The 23,505-nt window shown below is 49.0% G+C and overlaps 2 protein-coding genes across 2 annotated transcripts in view; both read right to left on the minus strand.

The window, feature by feature from the left end:
* The window catches only part of Dop1b (DOP1 leucine zipper like protein B), a 106,636-nt gene extending 103,224 nt beyond the window's left edge, over positions 1-3,412 (minus strand). Inside the window, exons 1-2 of the mRNA XM_059277668.1 lie at positions 3,277-3,412; positions 2,742-2,835 (exon numbers count right to left, since the gene is read on the minus strand). The gene's annotated coding sequence lies outside the window, so the exon portion shown is untranslated. The remainder of the gene's footprint in view (positions 1-2,741; positions 2,836-3,276) is intronic.
* Positions 3,413-9,734: 6,322 nt separating this feature from the next.
* Positions 9,735-16,592, minus strand: Cbr3 (carbonyl reductase 3). The gene is made up of 3 exons (XM_059277294.1): positions 16,209-16,592; positions 14,574-14,681; positions 9,735-10,218 (listed from the first exon to the last, which is right to left on the minus strand). Exons 1-3 carry the CDS (start codon positions 16,495-16,497, stop codon positions 9,782-9,784), a joined length of 834 nt encoding a protein of 277 aa, XP_059133277.1. The 5' UTR covers positions 16,498-16,592; the 3' UTR covers positions 9,735-9,781.
* Between the last annotated feature and the right edge of the window lie 6,913 nt (positions 16,593-23,505).

Genomic DNA, 23,505 nt, shown 5'->3' on the forward strand with positions numbered 1-23,505 from the left:
CTAGGACCTGTCTAACGGACAAAATTAATTCCAGGAGAGAAACCAGCAAAATTACATCTTACTGCTGGCTGGTCATTCTGAATGCAAAAGGCCCCTCCCATTACAAACCTAAGGGAGTGCTTTCAATCTGAAGGATCCACTTAGCAGTTCAATCCTCTACAACTAGACTAGGGTACTGGAAATATTCTCCACAAAAACCAAGTAAGAGAGCCGGCTTGATGGCTCAGGAGGGAAAAGTACTTATTACAGGAGCCTGGCAACCTGACTCTGGGCTAGACATGGTGAGCATGCCTATAATCACAGCACTAGGCAGTGAGGCAAGAGCATTAGGAGTTCGAGGTTATCCTCAGAGACACAGTGAGTTCAAGACCCACCTAAGACACATGAGATCCCGGGGCTCATGACAGATGGAGACAGACAGACATAGGTAGACTGAGGGAGGGGGACATGAGATGCTGCGGGGTGCAGGGAAGAGAAAGAAAGTATAAGCTTAGTGGAAATGGTCAGCCAAGCAAGATCATATATTGTATGACTTCATTTGTATAAAATACCCCAGGTGTGCAAGTCTCTCGTAATGTCAGCAGGTTAGTGGTTGCCTGGGGCAGACCAGAAACAGACAAAGATAGGGTCATTTGAGGTCACTGAAATGTGGTTATGGCGACTGTTACTCAACTCTGTAAATCTACTGAAAATCGCTGAATTATACACTTGGTGAATTTTGCAGTCTGTAAATTATACCCAAATTAACACTTTTTTTAAGCTAACCTAACTGAATTCCATCCACTCAGCACACTCTTCCCTCATCTTCCCATTCTATAGAAGGTGCCCCCTCTGTGGGCCAGACATGCTCCTCTAGACTCTTCCTTCCCTTGGCCTGCCACACTCAACCCAAGTCCTGCTGGCTCTGCCTTGTCCCTCTGTCCTGAGGTGCAAGCCCCCTGGCCCCTGCAGGTGTCCAGAGTCTCCCACCCACTCTCATTCTTCTCCTGTCCCATGTTCTCACACAGCACTCCCAGAATCCTCCTGTGGCGTAAGTGAACACTCCCTACACTAACGCCAGTCTCCAAGGCGCCCCTCTCTGCTCCCTTCACACTGCATGGAGCACGTTCCAAGACAGACTCATCCTACCACAGAGCCTCTGCGCTGCACTACGCAAATGAATCCGCAAAACCCACTCTCAGGAGGACCTGTAAGCTTTTTCTGAAATAACAAGCTTCACACTTGGTGAAATCAGAGTGAAAAGGTGCCCAACTGAGGCAGCGGCTTATTTTACCAAATCAAGTCTATGAAGTTCCTATAGCTGAGTATACCCCCTCTTTTTTTCTCTAAGGAATTTCCAGTCTGAACTCCGACATAACTTCAGTCCTGAAATACCCTATGTACGGCTTTCTTCTTTTCTTTTTTTTTTTTTTTTTTTTTTTTGGTTTTTCGAGACAGGGTTTCTCTGTGTAGCTTTGCGCCTTTCCTGGAACTCACTTGGTAGCCCAGGCTGACCTCGAACTCACAGAGATCCGCCTGGCTCTGCCTCCCGAGTGCTGGGATTAAAGGCGTGCGCCACCACCGCCCGGCTCAGCTTTCTTATTAAGTGTCCCAGAACCAGGGAAAGAAACTTGGGCAGGACTAACAGAGGAATTACTTAAAATGTTGCAGCTGAATTTGGCATACGGTGACCAAGGGTGGGCTGGAGTCAGGAAAGCGCTGAGGATCTGAATTCCACCCCCAGATATGGTGGGGCACACTCTTGTGACCCAGGCACCGGAGCTCTCTGTCCAGAAGCCCAACACAACCTGAGCTCCAGGCTTAAGGAGAGACTTTGCCTCAAAATAAAATGGATGGCCTTCCTGAGAAATGAAACCCACACATTTGCCCCCAACACACACACACACACACACACACACACACACACACACACACACACACACACACAGAGTCAGACAAGAAAAAGAAAGAGAAGAGGAAGTCCAACTATCAACAGACATGTCCTCAAGGTCCACAGGTGTGGACTCTTGTGTTACCAGGAAGAGAGCCACCACTGATAAGATCAGTGTTCAGGACACGGGTGCCTGGCTGCTCCCGGCAAGGAGGCTCTCAGCCAGGGATGAAGGCCGCAGGTGCAGTTCTCTGTTATGGTCTGATGCTGGAAGAAAGTGCTAGCTGGTAATAACAGTATGGCTAAGAAGCTTGGAAGTTATTCATGCAAGCTGTTGAAACACCTTCAAAACATGGGGCATGGGGAATTACAAAACTACACAGCGTCTGTGTCTGCTCAATACACCTCTCACTTATGAAACACACTGGAGTTCCATGAGGGATGTGCCAGCCGAAAGATGGGAATATTAGGAATTAGAGGTATACGTAGGATTCAGGCTCAGTTCAGCAGGAATCTCTGTTATACCAGTGCAAAGAATGACCAGGTCAACCTCTATCGTGCAGCTATGCTGGACACCTTGGTGAGATGCAGAAGTTCAGTAAACTGATAGTGCTAAGTAAGCTATATTATATATATAAAATATATATGCTACGTCTATACACAGAGGAACAGGTGTACGCACCCAAGTCATCAACCTCACAACAGAAAGCGTCAGAGGAGCTCTCTCACATTACCCATTCCTAATTTCGTAGCTCATACGAAAACCCCAAACCATCTGCTAGATCCGGAAGTCGATTGTAAATACTCTCACAAGGAAGGAGTCGGATGAACACGGTAAAAACCGAGAACCAGCAAGCGGCCTTCCCATTACCTGTCGATGATGTCCCTGCGTCTACAGCACATCAACCCTCTTCACCAACTGGCCCAGTTTTGACTTCGTTCTTTCAGAGCGAGATCAAATGGCACTAGAAAAAAAAGAAAAAAAAGCAGACACCTGACACCTCACAGCAATAGCTTTTAAATGTGGGGTGTCCTCAACAAACAACCCTACACAGGTCTCCCGAGAGGGAGGCTGCTGTCACCGGGTGAGAACCTCCTCGGCGGCTGCTAATCCTCCGGCGCAGAGCCAGGCTGGCTGGTGCACCCGCACGGAAGCTGGGACCCCATCGGGGAACCGGGAAGCCCTGCCCGACCCAGGCTGACCTTCTAGAACCGCCCTGGGCCGGCGAGGCGGAGACGGGTGGCCGTCCGACCTCCACTTGCTCGCAGGGACCCTGCCCAGGCGCGGAAGGCCGGGGCTGAAGCCCACACCCACGCGCGGCCGTACCCGCAGTGCAGCAGACGCGCCGCCGCCCGAGCCCTGCGCATCCGCCGCTCCCGGGCCCGCGGGCGGGGACGAGACTTACCGGCGGCCGGGGACCTCGGCGGCGGGCGTGTGGCGAGCCTGTCGGCTGCGGGAGACAGCGGCTCTGCGATACGGCTGCGAGCGGAGGAAGCGCAGCACCTCTCAGCCCAGCCTCGGTCGCCACTCCCGGAGGGGACCAGGCGGCTGGGGGTGGGGCCGGAAGGCGGGGCCTCGGGGGCGGGGCGGGGCCTCGGGACGGGGCGGGACCTGGAGGCAGGCCCTCGGCGAGGGGCGGGGTCCTCGGGGTGACTAGGCGGGGACCATGGTGAGCGGAGCCGTGACCTTGGCGCATGAGCGGGGTCGGAGGGGCGGGGCCTCGACCTGATGGTGGTGCTTCTCCCCTCGTGGGCGGGAATCTAGTCGCGTGGGCGGGGCCTTGGTGGCGGGTGGGTGTGGCCTATGCAGGATGGGGCCGGGCCCTGACCCCCATAGGGCGGAGACTTGGCGGCGGGGTGAGAGGAGGTTGGGCAGGGTGGGCGGGGCCTCGCGTCTCAAGGCGGGGCTCTGGGGGTGCCTAGAGACCCCCCGCTTGACGGCTGGTGGGTGGGGCCTCTGGGGGCGGGGCCTTGGGGTCAGAGGCCGGTGTGGGCGAGGTCTAGACTAAGCGTCCAAGCGGCCCAGGGCTGCCCGTGGTGGGCGTGGCCTCGCGATGCAGCCCTGCAAGCCTCCCACGGATGGGCAGGTAGCCCTGGGCTTTCCTGACACAACCAAAGGACAGAGGACGTCAGTCAGGGCCTGCCCAGAGCCGTCCGCCCCTGCTTCTTTGTCCCACGGAGGGCTGTTCCCAGGCTTTGCGTCAGGACCACACCCACATCCTCCACCGCGGGGAGGAGGCAGGAAAAATCCCAAGCTCCAGGAGCTGAAGGCTGGGGGACTCCGGGTTAGGGTGTCTCTGCATCCTCGAACGTTAATATCTCCGGGTTCACCCAACCGGATGGGCCTGACAGCTACGGATCAAGAAGAGTGGTGGGGTCTGGGAGCTCGCAGGGCTCACCCTGACATTGACCCCGTCTGGATCACTCCAGCCGCAGCTCCCAGCCAACTGAAACAGCGCTGCCTACCATCTAAGGTTGTCATTTCAGTGGTGGCCTCTTCCCCTTTTAACCCGTCAGAGTCCCTCGGTTTTAGATCTGCTCTGGGGCTAGGCAGTTCATTTAGAAGGAGCCATCTGTGCTGGCCAGTTTTATGTCAACTTGACACAAGCCAAAGTCATCTGAAAGGAGGGACCCTCAATTGAGAAAATGCCTCCATCAGATCCAGTTGTACGGCATTTTCTCAATTAGTGATTGATGGGGGAGGGCCCAGCCTATTGTGGGTGGGGTCAGCTCTGGGCGGGTGGTCCTGGGTTCTTTAAGAAAACAACTGAGCAAGCCATGAGAAGCCGGTAAGCACCTCCCCTCTGTGGCCTCTGTGTCAGTTTCTGCCTCCAGGTTCCTGTCCTGTTGGGAGTTCTTGTCCCGACTTCCCTCAGTGATGAACAGTGCTGTGGAAGTGTAAGCCAAATAAACCCTTTCCTTCCTGAGTTGCTTTTGGTCGTGGTGTTTCATCACAGCGATAGTAACTAAGACGCCATCCAAATCCATTTAGTAATCGTTTATAATGTTCAGTGAATATAGATACACATTTCTGGGAGAAATATATGTAGTTTGTATCATACTCCAAAATAGATGTATCCAGGTGGGCTAAGCAGGTAAAGGTGCTTGCTGCTAAGACTGAGTTTGATCCCAGGAGAAGAAAACCAACTCATAAAAACTGCCTTCTCACATACACTTACAATGTAGTACAGGTATGGACATACACATCACACACAAACAAATGTTAAAAAAAAATCCACAAAAGCAAAGCCCAAATGATAACCCCAAATAGGAAGAGTTATGTTAATGGTTAAATCTGGGATGCTGGGGGAAAAAACAAAACAAAACAATGGGGCTGGAGAGACGGCTCAGTGGTTAAGAGCACTGGCTGCTCTTCCAGAGGACTTGGGTTCAGTTCCCAGCATCCACATGGCAGCTCACAACTGTCTGTAACTCCAGTTTGAGAAGATCTGACAACCTCACACAGACATCCATGAAGGCAAAACACCAAAGCACATGGAGAGAAAAAAAAAAAAAAGTCTGGGTTGCTGGGTGGTGGTGGCACAGGCCTTTAATCCCAGCACTCGGGAGGCAGAGCCAGCTGGATCTCTGTGAGTTTGAGGCCAGCCTGGTCTACAGAGCGAGATCCAGGAAAGGAACCAAACCTACACAGAGAAACCCTGTCTTGAAAAACCAAAAAAAAAAAAAAAAAGAAAAAAGAAAAAAAGGGGGGATGGGGGAGTGGAGGGCTGGGTTGCGAACATTTATTCCATCCATTTGCTGGATACAAGGCCCTGGTCTTCTAGTGACGGGTTCTAGGAGTGGTCTTAAAATGGAAGGAGTGGAAAAGCAAAGACTTGAGCCAATTTAACAGGGAAATGTTGATTTCAGGAAAATTAACTTCCTAGCGAAGGTTTGATGAACTCTCGTCGTAGAAGTTGTACAAAGCAGGCAGACAACTGGCAGCAGTTTTCTCTTTTCTTTTCTTTCTTTTTTCTTTTTTCTTGGCTTTTTGAGACAAGGTTTCTCTGTGTAGGCCCGGCTGGTCTGGAACTCGCTCTGTAGATCAGGCTGGCCTTGAATTCACAGAGATCCACCTGCCCCTGCCTCAACTGAGGAATTGCCTCCATTAGACTGACCTGTGGGCACATGTGTAAGGTGTTAATGATTGATGTGGGCGGCCCAGCTCACTGTGGGGGGAGCCACCTCGGAGCAGGTAAAATAAAAAAGCAGACTGAGCAAGGCATGGGGGCAAGCCCAATAAGCATCGTTCCTTCAAGGTCTTTTCTTCAGTTCCTGCCTCCAGTTTTCTGCCCTGCTTGAGTTCCTGCCTCGGCTTCTGTCTTAGTTACTTTCCGGTTGCTGCGACTAAACATCATGACCAAGACAATTTATAAAAAAGTATTTAACTGGGGGGCTCACGGTGTGAGAGGATTCGAGTCGGTCACCTCAGAGAGCATGGCGACAGGTGGGTAGGCGGGCAGGCATGGCGCTGGAGCAGTAGATGAGCTTATGTCCAATCTACCAGCACAGGAGGCGGGGCGCAGGGAGGAAATGGAATGGTGTGGGCTTTTGAAACCTCAATGCACACCTACTCTTTCCCAAACAGTTCCACCAACTGGGGACCAAGTATTCAAATATATAAGCCTACATAAGGGGACCATTCTCATCCACACCACCACAGCTTTGCCAGTGATGGGCTGTAATCTGTAACCAAATTAGTCCTCTCTTCCTCCAAGTTGGTGTTGGTTAGTGTTCATCACAACCACAAGTAGCAAAACAGGATACTGTCTTAAACAAACAAAAAAACAAAGACAAAAATAATCGAGGCAGAAGATGGAGCTCAATAGTGGACTACTTACCTACCATGTGCAGCCTCTGGATTCAGTTCCTGTTAGGAAGGAACCTAACATCTGTCATCTGCCCAGAAAGCTAAATCGGACCTGCTTTCCAGCCTTTGCTCTGTCTGTGTGGATAGAGACTTCTCCAGCTCAGGACACGCCCCCCAGACCCTTATGGTAATTTTGTTTTTCTCAGTCGTTCTATACAACCTATCTTTATGGGCTTTTCAGTGTAGTCACATCTGATCCACATTTAGCTTACTTTGTTCCTCAAGGAGATTTATGTATGATTTGTTCTGCATATGGGATTGCATTAATTATTACCAGAATAATTTTCACAAAATTGTACTGTGCTTAAATATGGCTAAAATAAAGCATTCAGACCAGAGGTTTGAACCTGGCTATTGAGTGTTGAGATAAATTCCCATGGCTTGTCTCTCTACAGCCAGTGAAGGTCACAGAGACCCCGAAATCTCCCTTAAGTTTTATATCAACAGAGTTACCCATGTGTCTTAGGGTTTCTATTGTTGTGAAGAGACACCATGACCACAGCAACTCTTATAAAGGAAAACATTTGAGGTGACCACTTACAGTTTCAGAGGTTTAGTCCATTATCATCATGGTGGGACATTTTGGCGTGCAGGCAGACATGCTGGAGCGGGAGTTGAGAGTCCTACATCTTGATCCAAAGACAACAGGAAGCGAACTGAGACACTGGGTGTGGCATGAGCATATATGAGATCTGAAAGCCTGCTTCCACAGTGACACACTTCCTCCAAAAAGGCCACACATACTGCAACAAAGCTACACCTCCTAATAGTGCCACTCTCTATGGGGGCCATTTTCTTTCAAACCACCACACCATGGCTTCTAATAGAAACCAGATGGGCCCAGTGTCAGGTACCGAAGGACTTGATTCAGGCAGTCCTGGATATACCTTGTTTTCCACAGCTGTGTGGTCCAGGACAAGTGAATTAAGGTCTCTAAGATTTTATACCTTCACTTGAAAACAGAGTAAATGCAGGGTATGGTAGCTCACGCCTGTAATCATCACACTCGAGAGGCTGGAGCAGGGCTCTGATACAAGTTTGGGCTACATGGCTCTAGGCCTGGACTACAGAGCAAGTCCCCTGCTGTGGGAGGTCTTCTGTACGCTGTGAATATGTGTTGCTCTCATTGGTTGATAAATAAAGCTGTTTGGCCAGTGGTGAGGCAGAATAAGGTTAGGTGGTACATTGAAACTGAAGACGGAGATGAAGAAGTGGAGTCAGGAGAGACTCGGCAGACGCCAAAGGAGCAAGATGCCAGAGCACTGGTAGGCCATGGGCCACTTTGCGATACAAAGACTAATAGAAATGGGTTAACTTAAATGTAAGAGCTAGCTGGTAATAAGCCTGAGCCATTGGCCAAACATTTATAAGTAATATAAGCCTGTAAGTGATTATTTGAAAACGGCTGTGGCCCAGGACCGGGCGGGATAGAAAAAAGTCTCTGTTTACAGTCCCCATCTTAAATAAAACTCCCAAAATTGGGCTGGCAAGATGACTCAGAAGGTAAGAGCACTTGTCATACAAACCTGAAGACCTCAGATCCCCGGCAACCACGGCGGAGAGAACCAATTCTTGAAAGTTGTCCTCTGGCCTCCACACACATACTGTGGCATGCAGATGTCATGACTTACTCGTAACATGGCATTAACACACACACAAACATATATCCACAGTAATAAACACAGATAATAAAGAACAAAATATGGTATATATGTGCACAATGTCACCATGACACTTCCTTTTTTGTATGCTACACCCTCCCCCCTCAAAAAAAAAAAAAAAACCTGAAAGAACAAAAAGGAAAATGATAGCGTCATCAACAGCGCCGCCTTACCACACCGGTCACACAGCCATGTTGGGAAACACCAGCACGACACACAGGCTAATTAGTAAATGGTACGTCTTTAGGTCGTGATTTTGCTCTCCTTTGGGTTCTAAGCCTGATTATCATTTTCTCTAAGCACATGAGAGTATCTTGCAGCATCTCCTGGATGCCCATGCTCTCAGGAACTCTGAGGCAAGGGAAGAGCCATCTTGGGAAGGGGACTAGTCCCCACGCCACTTTGTAAATGCTCCTCTTGAGGGTTGACCTATTTTTTTCCTCTTTCTATGGCCTGCCTGGGTCTGTGCCTCTGACCACATGGTTGACCACATGGTTGGGGTGTGGCCATTCACAGCTCTAGCCCTAAGCCAGTTCAACCAGTCCTGCTTTTATTAGATGGAGACCAAGTCACCTACACTTGTCACTCAACCATGAGGATCCAGAGGAGGGGCAGCACATCCATCCAGTGTTCTCCTGTGTGCTGCGGCTGACAAGGGTCTCCTAAGCCTCACAGCTCCACCCTGGAAGCTGGGATTGGCTGGAGAGGAAGCAGAAACAGAAAAGAGGCAGGTGACTTCTCCACTTCCTGTGTTTAAGCAGAGCCTGTAAAGTTGGGAGCTTCCTTGCTAAGTCCCCACCAGCAGCAGGACCCTGGAGGGTGGCTGCAGGGGGACCCTTGGCTGTGGAAGCTCCTCAGAAGCTCGCTGAGACCATTAATGTTGTAGGAGCTACAGCCTGGCTGAACGGACGTTGGAGTTAGTCAGTGAAATAAAAGCAGGCTGAGGGGCTGGAGAGACGGCTTGGTTGTTAGGAGTGCTTGTTGCTTTTGAAAGGGTCCTTTACAAGCACCTGTAACTCCAGTAACTCCAGTTCCAGGGGATTCAACACCCTCTTCAGGCCTCTATGGGCACCAGGCATGCACACACACACACACACACACACACACACACACACACACACACTTGCATATATACATAAAATAAAAACAACCCCCCCTTTTTTTTTAATTTGAAAAACAAAGCAGGCACAAGTAACTGGCTGAAAAAAGTCAAGGACCAAAAAGAGTTTGGACATAGCAAATTGTTCAGATTTAGATTGTGGAACCACACAGGTATGAGCGGACCTTCCTTCTCAGCGTGCAGAGAGAATCAAAGCACATCAGCCTCCACTCATCTCTCTAACCAGCATTTATTAAACCACTAAGTCCCAGAGCAGACGGTCACCACGTTTGCACGACTTTGTCACGGACTAGCTGGCCCTGAGGCTCCGTGGCATCTGGAGGCAGGAGGGCCAGATAGACGGGGGTTTCAGCCCCCTCCTCCACGGTCCTGGTGCCCTGGTCCCTCGCCATGTCGGTCTTCACCCATCCCGGGCAGCAGGCATTCAGCAGAATCCTGTCTGCTTTCCTCTTTTCATCTAGCTGCCGGGCCAGGATTCTTGAAAGGACTGTCACCCCCAGCTTGGACACCCCGTAGGCCGAGTCTGGCCAACCTTCCCTCTCGTGGACCTCATTTTTTGTGTCCTCCACAAACTTTTTCATGAGGTCGACCAAGTCTCCCTCTGTGAGTGTGTCACACCGGAACCTTTCCTGAAGCTCTTCACTGCAGTTTTCAAGGGCCCGTGACCCCTGCAGACTGCTGATGTTCACCACTCTCCCTGCAACAGACAACATGTATGTATGTGCATGAGTGGACACCCCAAATAAATTAAACAAAAAATAAAAATAGAAAGCAAGTCTAGAAGACATACAGTCCATGCACCCGTGTATGTGTGTGTGTGTGTGTGTGTGTGTGTGTGTGTGTGTGTGTGTGTATTCCAAGGGGACAAACACATCTCTACCACTGGCCACCAGGCTTTCATTCCACAGCAATTCTATTCTACTATTGCTGGAGTTGCTGATTTAAGTTTCATAAAAATTAGTTAAATGCGGAGGCAGAGCCAGGCAGATCTCTGTGAGTTCGAGGCCAGCCTGGGCTACCAAGTGAGTTCCAGGAAAGGCACAAAGCTACACAGAGAAACCCTGTCTCGAAAAACCAAAAAAAAAAAAAAAAAAAAAAAAAAAGTAAAATGCATTCTTAGCATAGAATTTCCAACTGCCTTTGAAATGGCCCCAACATACTTCCACCATTTTGTAATATGTATTTATGTGAAGAGGTGTTCTTGGCACTAATGATTATAGAATCAAAATACCAATTGACTTTGGGAAATGTTGAAGATATGTTGCATCCTACAGCATCAAATGTTCAACTAAGATCAAAACTTCTATGTAAATAAAGAAGCACATGCATCTAATTAGTATGCAAATTGGCCTTAATCTTAAATAGTAAAACTCTATGTGTGTTTTTTTTCCTTTTTGAGACAAGGCTTCTCTGCGTTTCCTTGGCTGTCCTGGAACTCACTCTGTAGACCAGGCTGGCCTCGAACTCACAGGGATCCGCCTGCCTCTGCCTCCAGAGTGCTGGGGTTAAAGGTGTGCTCCACCACCTGGCTTCATATCCGCCCCCACCTCCCCATAGTCTCTCATTAGCTTAGGTTGGCTTCAAACTCTCTTTAAATAGCTGAGGGTTAGGATTAGACATTAGAGTTAGGCCAGATCCCCCTGCCTCCACCTCTGGAATACAGGCATATGCCACCATATCCAGTAAACACATTACTAGGAATTGAACCTAGGACCTTATGCATGCTAGGGAAGCACTCTACCAACTGAGCCACATCCCCAGCTCTAAATGAATTGTTTTAAAAATAAATGTCTTGATGGTTCATTATCAGAAATGTTGGTTTATATATCTATTTCATATTCCTGGTGTTGCATTAAATTTCCCTCAGAGTAAAAAGGTCACGGATGGAAAAGGCTTAAGAGGCCTTGCTTTAAAGATGATGGTATGTTAGATTTGTAGGAGGTCTGTGGCAGCTGAGGACCACCCAAAGGGGAACTAAAATACTGAATCAGGGAAGGAGTCCTTGGGATCACATCTGTTTTATGTTTTCACAGCAAAGACACAGGAGCATATGTGGGACCCAGGGGCCACCCACAGCCCCATAGTTAAAAAAACCACCCCTGGCAAACACATCCTACTCACAGGCCAGGGCCAGCCTCCTGACAACTTGCTCAATCAGGATGGGATGCCCTATGCAAATTGGAATCCTCAGTCCTTCCAGTGTCAGCTACCTGCCTCTTCCTTTGTTCAGAGCGATGACCCCATCCAGGAGGAGCAGACACCCTTTAGCTGCCATTGTGGTTTTGTTTTTTTAAGCAGCTGCCATAACAGGAAAGCTTCACTTATTACCTCCCCTCCCCCCTCAACTCTCCATCCCCCAGTCCAGACCCAGCCATGTACTTCCTAGTCCCAAGTCATCTCGTCAGGTGACAGAAGCACCAGGCAGCTCTCTATAAAACCCCTCTTCCTTCGACACACTACTCCACCTCCTCACCACCTCATCCCAGGGGACCCTGCCCTTCTCCTTCGGGATTAACCTCCTCAGTTCTCTAAGTTTGCATGGTTGGCTAGGGCTGCGGGCAGCCCCTCCATCCCTGAGCTCCAAGTGCCTAAACCAGAATGGGGCCACGCCTCGGGGTGACCAGCCTAGTGATGATCACATCTACACAGGAGGGAGGCCCGTTCCCCACCCTGGTTCTGACTTCATTAATCTAAGTTAACCATAACATGCTAAGTAACCGATTCATGAACATGAATTGACAAAAATTCACAGCTACTAAAGAGGCATTTGGGTTCATAATATAATTCCAGCACGTAGTGGGCTGAGGCAGGAGGACTGCTATGAGTTCAAGTCCAGCTAAACAGTTTCAGGTCTGCAGAGTCTACCCAGAAGGAAGGGAGGGAGGGAGGGAGGGCAAAGAAGAAAGTAAACAATAATTGTCGGAGCTGCTGGACGCCTTCGAGGAATTCTAATCCTTATGATGGGGAGTTGTCTGGTGTCCTCTTTGATCTGAGGGTACATGTGTGGGAGGCGCTGGGGTTGATTAAAGGTCAGCCTCATAACCAGATGGGGGGTGGTGTGTGTCTCCATGCATCCAGAAACACTGCCCGCCTCTTTTTAGAGAGAACAGGCAAGTAGCTCCCTCTCGTGGCTTAATTGTTACTTCAATTATTTTTGTCTTGAGCAAGTAAGCAAGACCCTTGCTTCTTAAAAGTAATGTGCTAAAAGCTAGATAGAAAGTAAGAGGCCGTGACGGTTAGCACTGTGTCCCTCAGGGACCATACCTTTAGCAAAGTCAAGTATTCTTTCTATACTATAAGTCAGATTTCTCTTTGGGAAGGAAATCACCAACTTAATTAATACATGGTTCCTCTTGTTCTTACACTCTGGGTTAACCCCAAGCCCCACTCTCCACAGGACTTTCCTTTATCTTTCAAAATAGCCTGGTTCACATTTGATGCTACGTGTGTGTGTGTGTGTGTGTGTGTGTGTGTGTGTGTGTGTGTGTGTGTATATATATATATATATATATATATATATATATATATATAAATTTTTTTAAGAAAGGGTTTCTTTATAGCCTTGGCTGTCCACGAACTCTCTCTGTAGACCAGGCTGGCCTCAAACTCTCAGAGATCCGCCTGCCTCTGCCTCCTGAGTGCTAGGATTAAAGGTGAGCACCACCACTGCCTGGCTGATGCTATAATTCTTATTTCAATAGAATGAATTGTATTGATCAGATGGTGGAGGTCATGTTGACCTCTAGAATCTCAGGCTCCTGAGTTTGGGGATTGCAGGTATGGAGTTCCTGTAGACTTTCTATGATCCTGTCCCCTAAGAAAATGATGGAGGAGTGACCTTGCAGGTTGGGAGTGAACAGGTGGGTGGGCAGGAATTCAAGTTCATCTCTTATCACACTTTTCAGATTGAAAATTTCTTACAGCTAAACTGATGTGGTGGTGTACCCCTAGAATCCTAGCATTCAGGAAGCAAAGGTAGGAGGGGGCATCAGAAGTTCAAGGCCAGCCTGGTCTACACAGCAAATTCAAGGATAGACAAGACTATAGAGTGAAATCCTGTTTCAACACAACAACCCCCACCAAACCAGCCAACCAAACAAAAACAGAGAAAGAAAAATTCTTGTATCTTGAGTTAATTCTCATTCAAAATGTTTTAGATTTACTTATGTATGAGTGTTTTGCCTGCATGTACGTATGTGAACCAAATGCATGCCTTGTGCCCAAGGAAGTCAGAAGAGGGTGTTGGATCCTCTGGAACTAGTTACTGGTGGCTGTGAGCTATGTGGGTGATGGGAACAGAACCCACGTCTTCTGCAAGACAAGTGCTCTTAACTGCTGAACCGTTTCTCTAGCTCTGAAAAATTACATTTAAAAAACAATAGCCACAGGGTTTCCCCTCAGTATCACAGCTAATCTTGGCAAAAGAAAATCCTCAGAGAAGTGTTCTGCCCCCTCCCCCAGCACAGCTGCCATTTCCCACGCTTAATTAATTAATGTTAATTAATCTCGGTATCCCAACTCAGCTCCAGGATCTGTGGATGAGATGGTCCTCATGTGTACATCACCATATTAAATATTAGAGGGAAAATTAATAATCTATTGAACCCTCACAGGCTGGAGGTAGGTAGTTTCCCATCAAAAAGCATTTCTTTTGGATTCTCTCAGTCAGTTTACAACATCTAGAATAAAAACTTTCACATACGTTTTCTGAAATTTTACACAAGAAGAAAGGAATAGAAGGACTGTCATAATGCTAGACAAGTCAGGGGTGGGCTCATCCTTGCAACATCAGGGGAGGACTCTCAGACATCACAGACCTTTGGGGACAGGCTACATCCCGTGTCGGAGGGTTGAGCTCATGATCTGTCCCACCAAGTTCTGACAACCACAGCTTAAAGGCTCCATCGAGAAGCCAGACACTTTGAGAAAATAAGGCAGTTCTCTATTCCCAACTCAGGAACAAATAGCAGCCCTGGGTGATTCCTGTAGGTGGCCCTGTCCGAGGGACCTGTGGCTGCTTCCTGAGGGACACCAGTCCCACGCTGGACTTACCATGTGGTTTCATTATGGGCAGTAACTCAGTGCAGACATTTCTGGTGGCGAAAAAGTTTGTCTTCAGCGTCGTCTCAGCTTGAAGGTCGAAGGGTGTTGGATCATCCACTTTGAAAAGCATAAGAGAAAAAAAAGGAATTACATTTCTCTCTGAAACTCTTATGAGATGGTGGATCCCATCACATAACAATTAAAGGAGAAGTAAGCTAAATTTAGAACAGTCTTGCTGGGCATGGTGATGCTCACATCTGCAAACACACACACACACACACACACACACACACACACACACAATCTTACAATCTTTAAACTAAACGTTAATAGTTCTAAAGCTATTGTGAGCAAAGGGTAAGAACTTTCTGGTCCACACACCAAGTTTCTCATCAGCAGTGTTCATGCCACACTTTAAGAACACCTAGTTGGGCTTTCCCATCTCAGGCTTGAATACACATAGGTGGTTCCTGGGGATTGGGTGAAATGCAGGCTCTGATGCGGCAGGTGGTAAGACCTCAGTTTCTGTGTGGACAGCTGGAGCTCAGATATACATATGCATCGCATCGCATCGCATCGCATCGCATCGCATCGCATCGCATCGCATCGCATCGCATCGCATCGCATCGCATCGCATCGCATCGCATCGCATCGCATCGCATCGCATCGATCACACTTCCAGAAGCAGGAGCTTCCGGGGCCATCGTTCACAATCCCTCCTCCATCAGTGGCTCACGGTTGCTGGGGTGGTGAACTCTCGATTCCCCTTCTCGAAAGTCCAAGGACTGAGTTTGCAAATGCAGGCTGGTGGCGGGTATCCTTTGGTCTCAGGCAACGCACCTGTGGCTGCTCAGGACCAACAGGATAGAGACTTGTGCTACACAATTGTCTCCGCCTCTTGTCAGTCTCACTTCTCCCAGCGTTTTAAGTGAAGCTGGCCTGTTTGTTTTTGCTCCCAGCACGTGACAAATAGATAATTTTACTAATTGAGCATTTGTTAGAGTAAATGATCTTGATTCCCTCCCCTCTTAAGGAAGATGCTTTTCAAAAGCACACTTGCATGTTTGATAACAAACCTTAGCTCCCAGGAGGAGGAGGGAAGCGGGATTCGCTTCCTTTTCGCTAGAGCCTCTCAAAACGCTCCAATAAAGCCCGTAGGAAACCCACTACCGTGCCAGCGCGCGCTAATTGTGTCTGGGCGACACATTTCCTGTCTTCAGCAGATGTCCCCTGGCATCTATGAATGCGCCCTTGTTCCACGCGAAGCGAAAACTCCAACCGCTTTTGGAAACCCCCTTTCTGAGAAAAGCCTTCGTGCGTGGGACAGAAAGCTGATGAGCTTGGCAAGGCGTGGCCCACTCCCAGGAGGCCGGTTTTCTTGCAAACAGGCGCAGCTGAAAGTTCCAAGGAGGGCCTCGGGCAGCGCACAGGCCAGCACAGGCCGCCGACCGACTGGGCAGGCTGGGCGTGGAGTGGGGCGCCTGGGCAGGCCGGCACCCGTGTCACCGCACGCGGGAACCCGCCTCGCAGGGTGTGAGCCGGGCGCACCCACAGGGCATGGCGCAGCCCTCCCGGGTTGCCAACGCTCGCTGCCCAGCACCCTCGTAGAACCCCGGGCACCTCCTCCTGGAACCCCGCACCTACTTCTAAAGGCGATGCCCGCGTTGTTGACCAGCACGTTAAGTCCCCCGTACTCCCTGCGCAGAAAGTCGCGCAGGGCGCGGATGCTCTGCGGGTCATCGATGTCCAACTGGTGGAAGCGCGGGCTCAGGCCCTCCGCCTGCAGCTGCTGCACCGCAGCCTTGCCCCGCGCCTCGTCCCGCGCCGTGAGCACCACGTCCCCCGAGAACTTCCGACAGAGGTCACGCGTGATGGCGAAGCCGATGCCCTTGTTACCCCCGGTCACCAGCGCCACGCGGCTGCAGGACGACATCTCGGAGGGACACGCGGATCACCGGCTTGCTGGGCCGGCTGGGCAGCGGGCCACGCGTGGTCAGAACCGTGGCGCAGGACTAAGTTCTGGGACCCGGCGCTGCGACTGCTCGAGAACAAGGCCCTGGGAGTCGGTCCCTCCCCTCCGAGGAGGGGCCATCTGTTCCCGAAGGGTCCGCCTCCTCCCGCACGCCCGCCGGAGCAGGGATACGGCTCAGGAGCAGAGCGTGTCAGGGACCTGCTCCCAAAGGAACCGTAAGGGGTCAGCGGGACTTGTGGCAGTCGGATTGAAGCAGCTATTTTTTTTTTTGGGGGGGGGAACCCTCAAAAGGAGGAAAACAAGTGCTACGTAATTTTCTTGGGCTGGAGCTCGTGGGCTGGAGGCCGTCGTTTTCTGCAAAATGTAAATGCTTGCTTCTGCGGAACTGGCACTTGAGATTACTTAACACCGAACTACTGTAGAGCCGATTCCAGGCTGCTTGCTTTAGAGAACAGAGCCTGGGAGTAGGTTTAACAGGTGTGGGCGAGCTCTGCGCCTCTGGAGCTCTGCGCGTCTGGAGCTCTGCGCCTCTGGAGCTCTGCGTCTGGAGCTCTGCGCGTCTGGAGCTCTGCGCGTCTGGAGCTCTGCGCGCCCCCACGTGGGAGAGCAGGCTTGTGTTTACAGGACCATTTTATGTAATCCGAACACCTACAGGAGCCAGCAGCGCCAAGGCCGTTGGTTTTACCCAAGTGTACAGGAGTGTACAGATGGATAAGTGTGGGTCTAGGTCGACGCAAATCCTCTCCCAAGAAGACTCTGAATTCAGAAGCAAAATTCCAGGCGCGCCTAAGTGTGGGCATGAAATTAGACCTCCTCCCGTCTTTAGTGGAATCCCAGTCTGTGTTGATCCCAGCAATTGGCTAGCGATTCAGGGTTTAAGGACAACTAAGTCCTCACGGTGATTCAGCTTTTCCCAAGCCCAGCCTGTCAAACTGCCCTGGCCTCTTGTTCCCGACTCCACCTTCTGTTTCAAAAGAACCCTGAGGTCAGAAAGATGAGCTCCGTGGGGGCCTAGTGTGCCTGAGATGGTTAACTTGAGAGATCCTAGACTCACCCAGGAGACAGACCAATGGGCATGTGAGGGACTTTCTCAATTAGGCTGACGGGGTGGGAAGGCCCATCCTTAACGCGGGCAGGATGGGATGATGCGCTGAGGCTGTGGAGCTGGCTCAGTGGGTAAAGGTCATAAGGCCTAGAGTTCAAATCCCCAAGATCCACATAAACGTAGGGCAGGGTGGCTGGTCTGTAATCCCAGCCTTTAGGATTCCCGAAGCAAGCTGATTAGCCAAGTTGGCAAGGTCTGGGTTCAAGTGAGAGACCCTGCCTCAAAACCTCTGGAAGAAAGGGATGGAGGCAGGCGTTTGATGTCAGCCTCTGGCCTCTGCTCATAGGCACCCTCCCCCCCACATGGTGGCACATACATATGCAAAGAGAAACAACATGAGCCGGGCGGTGGTGGTGCACACCTTTAATCCCAGCACTCGGGAGGCAGAGCCAGGCGGATCTCTGTGAGTTCGAGGCCAGCCTGGGCTACCAAGTGAGTTCCAGGAAAGGTGCAAAGCTACACAGAGAAACCCTGTCTCGAAAAACTGAGAGAGAGAGAGAGAGAGAGAGAGAGAGAGAGAGAGAGAGAGAGAGAGAGAGAGAACATGAGATGAGCCTGAGTATCTGTTTCTCTCAGCTCCCTGACTACAGACAGTTCCACCATCTGTCTTATGCTCATGTCCTTACGATCCCACAACGGACGGGACCCTCAAACCGTGAGCCAACATAAACCCTTCCTCCCTCCCTCCCTTCCTTCCTTCCTTCCTTTCCTTCCTTCCTTCCTCCCTCCCTCCTCCTTCCTTCCTCTTTCTTTCCTTCTTCGGGGTGGGAGTGGGGCATGGTTTCTCTGCTTAGCCCTGGCTGTCCTGGAACTTACTTTTTAGACCAGGCTGGCCTCAAACTCAAAGGAATCCAACTGCCTCTGCCTCTCAAGTGCTGGGATTCCACTGCTTTCTCCCCTAAAGACCAGTGGGGATTTGGAGTGTTGTTCAGTGACAGCACACTTGCATAGCACACCCTTGTGAGTGCAAGTTCCTGAAGAGAAGCTGTGTCTGCCCTGAACAGAACTCCAGTGATGATAAATAAAGACCTCTTAGGAGCTATTAACTCAGCAGAACACTGGCTTCCACCAATCCAGGAGCTAAGAATGCTCTCAGACAGCCTCCTGGGCCCATAGCATAGCTCCTCCATCTCTTTGTAACCCGCCTCTCTGGTGTACCCACCAATGTATTTTAAAGTTGTCTTGATTTATGACTTTCTTTGTTCTGTAAAACTGTAAAACCTTCACGAAACTGCTTCTGAGTTGGAACAGGGAACTTGGGATAACCTAAACCTGTGTTCCCAAGCCATGGTCCCTCAGTTCCTTAAGGATAAACTGTTTTGTTATGGAAATTATTTTAACTATGTAAAGATGTGTTACATTTGTTTAATGATGTAAGGATGTGTGTTCAGTTATAAAGATGTGTTGCATCTGTTTCACCTTGCCTGCCTAAGGCACCTGATTGGTCTAATAAAGAGCTCAATGGCCAATAGCTAGACAGAGAGAGGTTAGGTGGGACTTGGGGGTGGGCGGAGACACAGAGAGGTCTCAGGGAAGAAGATAGACATAGTGGCCAGCCTGAACACAGAGGGGGTAAGACATACAGGAGGAGAGGTAGAAGTCTTGACTCACATGGCAACAAGTAGATTAATAGAAATGGGTTAATTTAAGTTACAAGAGTTAGTGGGACAAGTCTAAGCTATAGGCTGAGCTTTTTTAAAAATTATAAGTAATAGTAAGTCTCTGTGTCATGGTTTGGGGGCTGGCAGTCCAGAAAAGCCTGCCATACTGTCTCTTACTCCTTTTAGGATGAGAACTAGGGGTTCTGTTTATTCATTTATTTATTGTTTATTTATTTTTTTGTTTTTTGAGATAGAGTTTCTTAACAGCCTGGCTGTCCTGGAACTCACCCTGCAGACCAGGCTGGCCTCAAATTCACAGAGATCCTCCTGCCTCTGCACTACTGCCTGGTTGAGAACTGTGGTTTTTATGTCAACACCTGGTACTGGGGTGGGGGGAAGGAAATTTATGTTAAGTGCATACTCTGGGTCTGGTGAGATGGCTCAGTTGTGAAATTCCAGTTTCATAGCAGCAGGGATGACTCCCAACGTAGGAAGTTATTGGTTAGGGCTTGGTTCTCACTCTAAGATCTTTTTGTTTTTGTTTTTCAAGACAGGGTTTCTCTGTGTAGCCCTGGTTCTCCTGGAACTCCATTTGTAGACCAGGCTGGCCTTGATCTCAGAGATCTGACTGCCTCTGCCTCCAGAGTGATTAAAGGCATGCGCCACCACCACCTGCTCACTCTTAAGATTATTAAACAAGGGGAAAGGCACTTGTCACCAAGCCTGGTGACTTGAGTTTGATCCCTGGGGTCAACATGGTGGAGTGAAAGAATTGACTCTTGCAAGTGGTTCTTACACACACACACACACACACACACACACACACACACACACACACACTCATGAGTGAAATAAAAAATGTAATAAAATTTTTTTAAAAGAACAGAGTTCTATTTAATTTTTTCCCTCTCTCCCTCCTTCCATTCCTAGATAAAATCTCTTGTTGCTTCCCCAGGTGACCTTGCACTCAGCTGAGGATGACCTTGAACCGCCTGCACTTCCTGCTGGAATCACAGGCCTGCATCACCTTGTTTCTTTCTGAGTCTTATTTTTTTGACACAACACTGATGTTTTGTTTTGGAGATAGGGTCTCACTGTGTTTCCCTGGTTTGTCTTCAACTCCTGGTTCCAGCAATCCCCCAGCCTCTGTCTCCAGAGGAGGCACTGGTTCCACAGACACACACCACTATCAGGCTTTCCATCTGTCTGTCCTCTTTACATATCTGGCAAAGATTTAACATCTTCAAGAGAAAATTTCCCAAGGAACCAACTTTTGCATTCCTTAATCCTCTTTTCTCCATTTCCCCTGATTAGTTAAATTTTGTTTTTGATTTCTACTTCCTGCTTTTTGCTTACTGTGGGTTTTATTTGCTTATTAGTCCCTTGAAGCGGAAGCCATGGTTGCTGGTTTGAGATGTTTCCTCTTTTAGTAGCATTCTTAAAAACTGCTTTGCTTTTGGGTTTGGGTGTTGGATCTAGAGCCAGAGCCCAGTGCAGACTAGGTAAGCACTCTGCTGCTGAGCTATACTTCCAGTCTGCCTTTGGATACCTTTTTTGACGAACGCTATTCAGAGAAAACTTTTAATTCCAAACTATTTAGTTAGGGTTCTGGCTATTTTTCTGTTGATGTCTAACAATTTCATTTGTTATGAAATTAGAGACACCAAACTCTAATGGCATCTTTTAAAAAGAGTACACAACTGTCAAGGAAGGAGGATGAGGCAGGGGCGTGGGTTCAGATCAGGAGTTCAGACCAGCCTTGGCAATGCAACAAAGCAATATTTTCTCCCCCCCCCCCCCCCCCCCCCGCCACCCACCCTCCAGCCCCTTGTTATGCTCTCCAGTATGCTCTGGAATTTGTCATCCTCTCTCCTTAGTCTCCCAAGTTCTGAGCTTACAAGTCTGTGCCCTCATGTCTGGGAAAACCTGTCTCTTAAAAAGAAAAAAAAATCTTTCAAAAGCTGAGAAATACTAAAGAGTGTTTGTTCTATGTAACGATAATTATTTCAGAGAAATGTAAAAATTAGCAGAGACAGAATAATTGGAGAACAAAATGTGTGGGAAGAGAAAGTTGCCGGTTCCAGGTGTCCCATGGAAACCTCAGCTGGCTGGGTCCCTGTCCACTGGGGAGTGGAAGGGAAGCTGTGGGGCAGACACACAGTCCTACCATGGGTCCTACCACAGACACAGTCACGTGCATATTTTCCAAAGAGAGATGGGTTCTTGTGGTTTAACAAAACTTCCCTTTTTGTTACCATGACAACGATGTGTTTCATTAAGACATTTCTGTACATGCGTACCACTCTGCTCATTTCCACCCCAGTACTCTCCTGACCCCACTTCCTTTTGCTCCTTCTCCCCCCAGTGTGCAGTTCCCATCCTACTTCCTGTCCTACATAGATCAACCTGGTCTCTGCGTAGAGAAAATGGGTGACGCTCTTGTACATGGCTTATTTCACTTAACACGATGCTCTTCCTCCAATTCTGCTCATTTTCCTGCAAATGATACCATTTCATTCCTCATGGCTAAATAAAACTCCACTGTGTACAAATGCCACATTTTCTCTCTCCATTTGCCTGTGTGTGGCCATCTAGGCTGGTTCCCTGTTGTGGCTATTGTGAGTAAGGCCTCAGTAAACATGGATGTCTAAGAATCTCTGCTGTATGCTGACTAATATTTCTTCAGGAACAGTCCCAGTCACAGTATAGCTGGGTCATATGATAATTCTGTATCAAGTGTATTTGGAGGAACTTCCTATTCTCTGGAGGGTTTTTAATTAATATGATGAACTTCTTAACTTGTCTTTGTTCTCATTGAGGTTATGACTACCCCTGCCTCCCAGCCTCCCTCTGTCCCTGCCTTCCACAAGATCTCATGTAGCCCGCTTAGACCTCATGAATTCAGGGATCACAGACACACTCCACTGCTGTGGATATCGCTTTGTATAAATAAACACTGATTGGCCAATAGCCAGACAGGAAGTATAGGCGGGACTAACAGAGAGGAGAATTGAGGAAACAGGAAGGGAAGGGAGAGATTGCCTAGAGTCGCCACCAGAACAAGGAAGATGTAAGGTACCGATAAGCCATGAGCCACGTGGCAAAGTATAGATTAATAGAAATGGGCTAAATATAAGAGTAAGAGCTAGACAATGATAGGCCTGAGCTAATGGCCAAGCAGTTTAAATAATGTAAGAGTCTGTGTGTTTATTTTATAAGTGGGCTCCGGGACTGGCCAGACCTGGCGGGAGCTGGAGAGAAATTCTCCAGCTACACTCCACCTTACCTAGAGACCTGCTGTGTTTCTTAATCGTAGAGTAAAAACTGAGTCCTAACCAACAGCCTGCTGTATTGAGGCTCTCTTTTGAGACTCCTGCTGCATATCTGTGGAACTGGGTGCCCACAGATAGTCCTTCACCTGCACCATTCAGTCGAGGTTAGGTATAGGGCATGTTCAGGAGTGAAGCTCCCTGACCCTGGGGCTGCTCCCATCTCTCCTATTTTCTGTGTGACTTTGGGCAAGATTCCCAATCTCCCAGTGCCTCAGTTTTGTCCATCTGAGATGATTGTAGTGCTGGGTTGAGTGACAGCTGTAAGTTCCTACTATAAACATGCTGGGGTGGGGTGTGGGGTGTCTCAGCTGGAAGAGCACTGGGTCTTCTCCAGGGGACCTGTTTTCTATTCCCTGCACCCACACTATTGCTCATACTCATCTGTAACTTCATTCCCATGGGCTCCATTGCCTTCTTTTGTCCTGTGTAAGCATCAGGCACGTACACGATGCACAGACATAGATGTAGGCAAAGCACCTATATACATAGAGTTCATTTTTAAAAATTAAAGGTAGGTGCTGAATTCTTGGGTCATGTCTCCTTTAAGCTGTTTGTAGACAAAATTCTGATGACATCAGACAGCTTCCATGCTCCCAGAATGAGCAAGAAAAGGTTTGACATTATTTCAGAATCCATGTGCCGAGTTGGTGTTCTAGTTAGGGTTACTCTTGCTGTGATGAAACACCATGACCAAAGCAACTTGTGGAGGAAAGGGTTTATTTGGCTTATGCTTCCATATCACTGGTTTTCATTGAAGTAAGTCAGGGCAGGAACCTGGATGCAGGAGCTGGTGCAGAGGCCATGGAGGAGTGCTGCTTTCTGGCTTGCTCCTCATGGCTTGCTCAGTCTTCTTTCCTTCCCTCTCCCTTCCCTTCCCTTTCCCCTCCCCCTTCCCTTTCCTCTCCCCCCTTCCCCTTCCTCTCCCCCCTTC

This window comes from Peromyscus eremicus, chromosome 12, assembly GCF_949786415.1.
Source record: "Peromyscus eremicus chromosome 12, PerEre_H2_v1, whole genome shotgun sequence".
Taxonomy (NCBI): domain Eukaryota; kingdom Metazoa; phylum Chordata; class Mammalia; order Rodentia; family Cricetidae; genus Peromyscus; species Peromyscus eremicus.